The sequence below is a fragment of the Rhinoraja longicauda genome, chromosome 2 (assembly GCF_053455715.1).
Source record: "Rhinoraja longicauda isolate Sanriku21f chromosome 2, sRhiLon1.1, whole genome shotgun sequence".
Lineage (NCBI taxonomy): Eukaryota > Metazoa > Chordata > Chondrichthyes > Rajiformes > Arhynchobatidae > Rhinoraja > Rhinoraja longicauda.
The window spans coordinates 19,910,311-19,919,374 of NC_135954.1; the positions used below are offsets into that span (position 1 = coordinate 19,910,311).

Consider the following 9,064-nt stretch of genomic DNA (forward strand, 5'->3'; position numbering starts at 1 on the left):
GCAGTCTCGACCTTGGCCTGCCATGCTATTTGCTTTTAAAATAGTCGTTGGCTCGAACACACGGGTGCGATGTCTCCTGTTCAGGAGAGAGCAGCTGACACTGGAGAGCCGCCGCTAAAAATACATCACACCGACTGTGAGTGAGATCCTGGGTCACTCAAAGTCACGCGTCACAGGGGCGTGAACACAGGAAGCTGCAAGCCCAACAGAACCGAGGGAGAATGAAGACCTTGCGGTTCATGTGTGCCCAAGCCCTGGTATCCAACGCCCAGATCGCGCAGAGAGGTATCGCCTGTGTGGCGCACAACCTGTACCCACTGCTCTTCAAAGCCAGCTACCTGCTGGAGCAGGCCACGGTCATTCACGACTTAGTGGAAAGGTGGCCGTTGGCAGAATTCAGCATCAGAAAACTCCTGGGGAAGACCCCGGACTGCGAGGAAGATCTCTGCGGCAGGACATGCCTGCTCTGCCTGCAAGCGTGCGTGTCGGGGCTGAAGAGCTACGTGCTGCACACTTCGGAGACATATCTAAAGAGGCTGAAAGTGTTCGACCTGACGGGCCTTGTAGACGGGGACTCCCAGCCCTGCAGGTGTGGCAAAACCTTAGGGAGGTGGGGAAGAACAGAGTTGATGGCAAGGACCTGCTTTGACCTGCTGGTCGAGGTGGAGGCATGTGAGCTCAGAGATTTGGTGTCAGACATTTCGGTTGAGGTTTTGCTGAGCCTGTTTGTGACACAGCGGAACTATGAAACAGTGGTTGAGGCCTTGCTGTTGAAGAAGCAGTGCCCACTGAAGATCCACTGCGTGGAGTTCAGGGCCGACAGTTTGCCCTTGAGGAGCCTCTTCTACATCATCAATCTCGTCAGGCCTGAGACACTGCAGAAGTTGGAATTAGTCCACAACATCCGCCTGGAAATGGACCATTTTGAATACCTCTTGACCCAAGTTGCATTCCCGCAGCTCAGATCGCTGACACTCCCGACAAGAACCTTTGATGTGCGTAGAATCACACAAGAGGATGAACTTATGTTGGTGAGAATCGGCGAAATGTTAAGTGGGATGAAATTTCTTACAGAACTGAGCCTGGCTTTTTCCATTCTAACTGGACGAATACGCAAGATACTCAGGTAGGCCTGCATGACCATTAAATTTGAGGCACAAGCTACCCACTAGTTTCGATGGAGTGAATAGGGTGAAGCTGATTTAGTTCAAGGACCGTGGGGCACAGATTTAAAACGGTTGGGTAAAAGGTATAATGGGAATATAATTGGAAATGCTTTATTTTCGATAGATTAGCCCTGATTGAATGGTGGAGTAGAGTTGAATGGCCTAATTCTGCTCCTATAAGATATGAACTTTATGTGGAGATCATTTCTGATATAATGTTCACTGCCTGTAAAGTGGTGGAAAGAACAGAATCAATTAGTGACTTCAGGAATAAGATGGGTGCTGGAGATCGAATCATTTGCAAAGCTATTAGGAAAACATCAATGAATGATACTCATGGGATTACTCTGCATGGAGATATGGTTGGCATGGCGAAGCTGGGCTGATGGGCCTGTTTCTGTGCTATTCGACTCGATGAATCTAAATCAGCCACGATTGAATGGTGGAGTAGACTTGATGGGCCGAATGGCCTAATTCTGCTCCTAGAAGTTATGAAAATGAGACAGAAAGGGGTCAATGATGGAATGACTTTCTGTGCCTTTTCATGTTCTGTGATCACTTTGAACATTTGAGGAGGCTGCAGAGAACATTTCTGGGCATTATTTCCCTTACTGTCTTTGGTTTTGAATTGTCTGTGTCTTTTTTTCCCTAACAATCCTAGCAATCCTTTTACCTATTATTGCAATAAATTCATCTGTCATGTAAGCTTGGCAGTTGTCTGTTCGTGTAATGTTGTAATTAGTCTAGCTTTAGTTTAGTTTTGAGACACAGCAGCTTAGAGAAACATGTCGACCATGTTCACACATGTTCTGTGTTTGCTTACTTTCTCATCCACACTAGGGGCCATTTGCAGAGTCCAATTAATCTACAAACCTGCACATATTTGGGATGTGGGAGGAAACCAGAGCACCCAATGGAAATCCACATGGTCACAGGGAGAACGTGCAAACTCAACACAGACAGTACCCGAGGTCAGGATCGAACCTGGGTCTCTGGCACTGAGGTAGCAGCTCGACCAGCTGCGGCACTGTGCCACCTGAATTATGCCCTTCTGCCACTTTAATGCTATGGACTAGGATTCGGACAGAATTTCCGACTCTAAAACAGTGAGGTTCCATGGTTGAATGGTCATATGACACATGTATCTGTCTGTGGGTTGTCTTTTCCAACATCAGTCCAGTGGCTTAGGCTGTAGTTCAGACTGAAGCTTTAGACTTCAGGGATACAGCGCGGAAACAGCTCCTTCGGCCCACCGAGTCCGCGCCGACCAGCGATCCCCGTACACTAGCACTATCCTACACACTCGGGCCAATTTACAATTTTACCAAAGCCAATTAACCTACAAACCTGTACGTCTTTGGAGTGTGCGAGGAAACCAGAGCACCTGGAGAAAATCCACATGGTCGCAGAGAGAACGTACAGTGCAGACAGCACCTGTAGTCAGGATGGAATCTGGGTGCCTGGCGCTGTAAGGCAATAACTTTACCGCTGCGCCAATGTGCCGCCGGTGAGTTTCTGAGGAAGTGGTGCACTGTCAAAGGCACCACCTTTTGAACGAAATGGATAGTTCTAAAAGATACCGAGGTTTTCACACAGAGATTGAGGTGGGTCTGGAACGCATTGCCATGGGTGGTGGTGGAGGCAGATACAACTGTGGCATGGAGTAGGCTTTTGGTTAGGCACATGGAAGTACGGGGAACAGAGGGATATGGAGACGGGCAGACGAGATTGGTTTAACTTGACATCATGTCCGGCACAAATAATTTTGGGCCGAAGGGCCCATTCCTGTGCGATTGTTCTATGTTCCATCGCTAAGAAAGGCCTGGAAGCAGGAATCCTTACACGAAACAAGAAAGATTCTCTCAAGGAGACACAAGACACTGCAGATGGTAGAGTTGTGAGCAAAACGCAAAGTGCTGGAGGAACTCAACGGGTCAGGCAACATCTGTGGGGGAAAGGGACAGATTTTGACTTCTTCAGAGGATCCTATCGAATATTTATCAGAATTCAGAATCAGAGTTACCTTTATTTGTCATCCAAAAAAACAGGTCTTTTGGACGAGATTTCGTCACCCATAGTCCAACAGTCGAGCAATAAAATAAGCAAATTACGCAACCTCAACCAACACAAAACACAAAACAAAAAGAAACATCCATCACAGTGAGTCTCCTCCAGATCCTTAGCCAAACTCAAATAGGATCATCTAATGACTATCACAGGATGCTGAACCTCCAGGCTTACAGCACTGACAGCACTTCAAAATGCTTTGACTATGATTCGCTAGAACATAAAGGCTTCTCACCATATAAGTATAAGTTCTGTCTCCACATTTGATCTTGGTTCCAGTCCTCTGTGACATTGATCTATGGAGATAATTTTAGACATTACAGAAGATCTCTGTAGTTGAAGCATCACCTAATCATTCACTCCAAACTAGTCGTCAATTTCAAAAGACAATTCTTAATTCCTGGCCGAGGGTAATATTAGGCTCCACATTTTATTATATCTTCTGACTCCTCTGCTCTTAGTCAAACTTCAGCAAGCCCTTGGCCAAATTGAGAACTGCCATTCATGGATTCCTAAAACTTCTTCAGTCAAGAGGCAATCAAAGATGTCAATTCTTACTTGAAACAGTATATTCTGTTTATATTTGGTTTATATATTTCCTTTAAAATACTATTCCTCTATGCTCATGCTCCCATTAGCACTTGGTCAATAGTTCGTTATTGTCACGACTGCGCAGTACAGTGAAATTCTTCTGCGCAACCCACAAATGCACAATCGCCATACTTTGACATTGTTTACAAAGAAAAAAGTCCAATGTCTTAAGAAATTGAGGCATTGTTCCCTTGTGATGCCCTGGAGAGGTCCAATTTTCAGTTACATTTTGAGCAGATTAATAGGAATCTAAAGGGTAACTTTTTCACACCAAGGGTGGTGGGTGCATGGAATGAGCCACCAGAGGAAGTAGTTGAGGCAGGGACTGTCCCAATGTTTAAGAAACAGTTAGACAGGTACATGGATAGGACAGGTTTGGAGGGATATGGACCAAACGAAGGCAGGGTAGGATTAGTTGGCCGGTGACATGTTGGCCGGTGTGGGCAGGTTGGGCCGTAAGGCCTGTTTCCATTCTGTAATTCTTATTTAAAAGTCTTCTGCCAAAGGATCTAAGATAGACACAACATGCTGGTGTAAACTCAGTGGGACAGGCAGCACTGGGACTGTGCTCTAGGACAGTTTCGGCTCTAGGACCGAAACGTCACCCATTCCTTCTCTCCAGAGACGCTGCCTGTCCCGCTGAGTTTACTCCAACATTTTGTGTTTATCTTCGATTTAAACCAGCATCTGCAGGTCCTTCCTGCCAAAGGATCTATTTTATTTATCACCTAGATACAATAGACAATAGACAATAGGTGCAGGAGGAGGCCATTCAAGCCAGTACCGCCATTCAATGTGATCATGGCTGATCATTCTCAATCAGTACCCCGTTCCTGCCTTCTCCCCGTACCCCCTGACTCCGCTATCCTTAAGAGCTCTATCTTAAGATACCCCTGACACCTTCTTCTTGGGCAGTCCCTTGGGATCGACCTTGCTTCTACTCCGCGTTTGCGGGTTCGGAGGTGGCTAATGAGACCCACATGGGAACTGTGCGCCCTTTCATGGGCAGGGCTGCAGGTGGCTGACGCGACAGGTGAGAGGATACTCTGTGCAGTGCTCTGCTCCTTCCTCCTCTTACCTAGGGCCTCTATGCATGGCTTTGATCGCAATCTCTCCTCCTCCACTTTGGTCAGCCTTATGGTGTAGGATGCGTCACATGTGGTAGGAAGCAAGTGAACGACATTCAGACAAAAAGGAATAACATTTGAAAGCATAAGCCAGTTTATTTCAGCTACATGATTGAAAAGGCACCTTGGACCAGAGCACAGCCATTCCTGGGTCACTTCCTGGATCAGGCCTGGATGGAGTGAATGTTGAGAGGATATTCCCACTGGTGAGAGAGTCTAGGACCAGAGGCCATAGCCTCAGAATGAAAGGATGTACGTTTAAAAAGGAGATGAGGAGGAATTTCTTTCGGCAGAGGGTGGCGAATCTGTGGAATTCATTGCCACAGACGGCTATAAGGAGGCCAAGTCAATCGATATTTTTCAGGCGGATCTTGACAGATTCTTGATTGGTACGGGTATCAGGGGTTATGGGGAGAAGGCAGGAGAATGGAGTTGAGAGGGAAAGATAGATCATCCACAATTGAATGGAGGAGTAGATTTGATGGACCGAATGGCCTAATTCTGCTGGAAGAACATATAAACCTACGATCATCCTTGAACCCAGAACATGCACGACCAGTTGCTTGCTCTGCAGCGTGCAGTGTTAATCAGGCAATGGGAAGTCCGCAATTGAGGAACAAGATTGTGTGCTGCACAATGACGATACCATGCACCTACCATGTAGCACCACAAGTTTCGACCCGTTGATATAATCTCACTGACATTTAGCGAAAAGCATCATAGTTCCTCAGTCACCCATTCTCTGGATTCCCTGCATTGTAAATCAGGTATCATTATGCAGAGGCAGGTCCACAGCTGACCACTCATGCGAGACACAATCACGGACACTGGTTCTGGGGGCTGTCGGGGCATCAAGACAGCTGATTAACAGTTATTAGCTTTACATTTGACTTCCAGACTGAGTCAGGTGAGAAGCCCTTGGCATTGCATTTGTCTATGAAGACCTCTCTTAATTAGACATCTTTTTTTCTGTTCTTTTGAACAAAGTTTATTTCTGATTTTTTGTTAATACAGCTTTAACAATTCAATGCATGAACACATTTGAACTGATAGATATCCCCCCACCCACAATACCACTCAGAGGGTATACAACTTAAGTTATGCAAGGAAAATAAGTAAATAAATAAACATAAACATACAAATGATGTAAAATAATCATAGTTAAAGATAAAAATAAATAAATACAAAAAAAAAAGATAAGTTGTTAGAGGTTTAAAGCAGTACACCATATTATCAAGGGCGCTAACATGCATAAAGAATTATGCATGTTAAAAAATTAGACAATAGACAATAGACAATAGGGGCAGGAGTAGGCCATTCGGCCCTTCGAGCTAGCACCGCCATTCAATGTGATTATGGCTGATCATTCTCAATCAGTATCCCGTTCCTGCCTTCTCCCCATACCCCCTGACTCCGCTATCCTTAAGAGCTTTATTTAGCTCTCTCTTGAATGCATTCAGAGAATTGGCCTCCACTGCCTTCTGAGGCAGAGAATTCCACAGATTCACAACTCTCTGACTGAAAAAGTTTTTCCTCATCTCAGTTCTAAATGGCCTACCCCTTATTCTTAAACTGTGGCCCCTGGTTCTGAACTCCCCCAACATTGGGAACATGTTTCCTGCCTCTAACGTGTCCAACCCCTTAATAATCTTATACGTTTCGATAAGATCTCCTCTCATCCTTCTAAATTCCAGTATATACAAGCCTAGTCGCTCCAGTCTTTAACATCTTTTGTTCTGACCGTTCTCTCCAGCAGTCAGCACTGGGGTTGAAATTAATGGGGAAGAGCAGCAACAAAAACATGGTAGTAACATGGTGAAACTGTTCAAGGTCTTTCATAAGGGAATAACCAAGCAGACTCTGATGTGAAGCCAATGAAAGAGCTACAAGGATGAGACAGGCATTTTGAGATCACAGCAAATATCTGCATGTTTCATCCATGCAGTATCCTCAGGAATGCATGTTAAATTGAAGATAGACCCAAAATGCTGGAGTAATGGGCGATGTCTCGGGTCAAGATCCTTCTTCAGACAGAGAGTCAGGGGAGAGGGAGTCAAGAGATATAGAAGGGTAAGGTATGAAAATGACAGATCAAAGCAGATGATGATAAGAAAATGTAGGATGGTTCATTGTTAGCTGAGGGGAAGGTGACAACGTGGCATACAATGAGTGATATTTAATCAGGAGGATAGTAGAACCAGTCAGAGAACTAGGGTAGGGATGGTTGGAGAAAGAGAGAAAGCAACGGTTACTTGGATTTGGAGAAATCAATATTCATACCACTGGGTTGTAAGCTGAAGTCTCATCTGATTCTCAGTTATATATTAATAAATTGTTTAACGCTACTTCAAGAAAGAGTGGGTGTTCTTTCTGTTCTGATAAATATTTATCTTGCAACAACGTCACTGAAAATAATAGATTGACTGACCATTTATCATACTGACAGATCTTGTTGTGTCAAAATGATTGCAATGGTATTTCCACTTCAATGGTGGTGACATAAGGAACTGCAGATGCTGACATCTTGAATATAACAAAGTGCTCGGATAACTCAACGGGTCAGGCAGCATCTGCGGAGGATGTGGATAGGCAACGTTTCGGGTTGGAACCCTTCTTTAGACCGATTCAATCATGGTTCTGACTGATTCAATCAGTCTGAAGAAGGGCCCCCACCCGAAAGATTGCCTATCCATTCCCTCCACAGATGCTGCCTGAACCACTGAGTTACTCCACCACTTTGCGCTTTGCAGCACCCCAACGATATTTTACTGGCAGTGAAACATAGAAACATAGAAAATAGCTGCAGGAGTAGGCCATTCGGCCCTTCGAGCCTGCACCGCCATTCAATATGATCATGGCTGATCATCCAACTCAGTATCCTGTACCTGCCTTCTCTCCATACCCCCTGATCCCTTTAGCCACAAGGGCCACATCTAACTCCCTCTTAAATATAGCCAATGAACTGGCGTCAACTACCTTCTGTGGCAGAGAATTCCACAGATTCACCACTCTCTGTGTGAAAAAAAACGTTCTCATCTCGGCCCTAAAAGACTTCCCCCCTTATCCTTAAACTGAGACCCCTTGAAGCACCGGTGAAGCACCGAGGGACGTCTTGAAATAGTGGAACGTGCATCAAAAATGTCGATGGGTATTTAAAAAAACATGTTGCAATTCTTTTAACTTTATGTCTCCTCAGTCCTTTAAAAACTCCTCTGCAGGTCCTGGATGTCTCCAGTTGCTGTCTAAACCACGCAGACATGGCTTACCTGGCCAACAGCTTGCATGCTGAACACCTGGAAGAGCTGGACCTGAGTGGCCACAACGTCGCTGACCTTTTCCCTTCGACCTTCTTCAAGCTGCTGACCCGAGCATCCGGCACTCTCAGGAGCCTGACCCTGGAGGAGTGTAACATCGGTGACGAGCACATCAACCTGTTGATGCTGGCGGTGGAGCCCTGTAAAAGGCTAACGGAGTTCAGGTTCCTGGGGAACCCCCTCACGTCAGGATGCCTACGTCGCATGTTCGAAGTGTTCACAGAGCTCCCTGCGCTTTGCAAAGTCGAGATTCCAGTCCCCCGGGACTGCTATCCCGCATCCTACACTTACCCGCTCACGGATGAGAACCTGGTGAATTATGACCGGGAGAGGTTCGAGGAGATAAATCAGGAGTGGATGGCGATACTGTTGGAGGCCGGCCGAAGTGATATTGTCGTGTCAACGCCAATCTTTGGAAGTGTTGATGCCAACATTCAAGAAACTAGCAATGAAATTGGTGTGGTAATGCTTCAGTCATTCAAAGATGCCATTTCCAACATTTTAGCTGCTTTGAATGAAGCGGATTAATACAAAAGAGTGGAGCATCCGCTGCTCCAGATGTCAACCAAGCGCAGGCCCGGCGATCGCTTCGCTCAACACCTGCGCTCGGTCCGCGTTGGCCAAACTGGTCTCCCGGTGGCCGAGCACTTCAACTCCCCCTCCCACTCCCAGTCTGCCCTTTCTGTCATGGGCCTCCTCCAGTGCCATAGTGAGGCCCACCGGAAATTGGAGGAACAGCACCTCATATTTCGCCTGGGCAGCTTGCAGCCCAGTGGTATGAACATCGACTTCTCCCACT

General features: G+C 46.1%; 1 protein-coding gene across 1 annotated transcript; it reads left to right on the forward strand.

Moving 5' to 3' along the window:
• The first annotated feature begins 221 nt into the window (after positions 1-221).
• On the forward strand, positions 222-8,793 carry lrrc14b (leucine rich repeat containing 14B). Its single transcript, XM_078427354.1, has 2 exons — positions 222-1,126; positions 8,148-8,793. The coding sequence occupies exons 1-2, from the start codon at positions 222-224 to the stop codon at positions 8,791-8,793; spliced, it is 1,551 nt and encodes a 516-aa protein (XP_078283480.1).
• Positions 8,794-9,064: the final 271 nt, after the last annotated feature.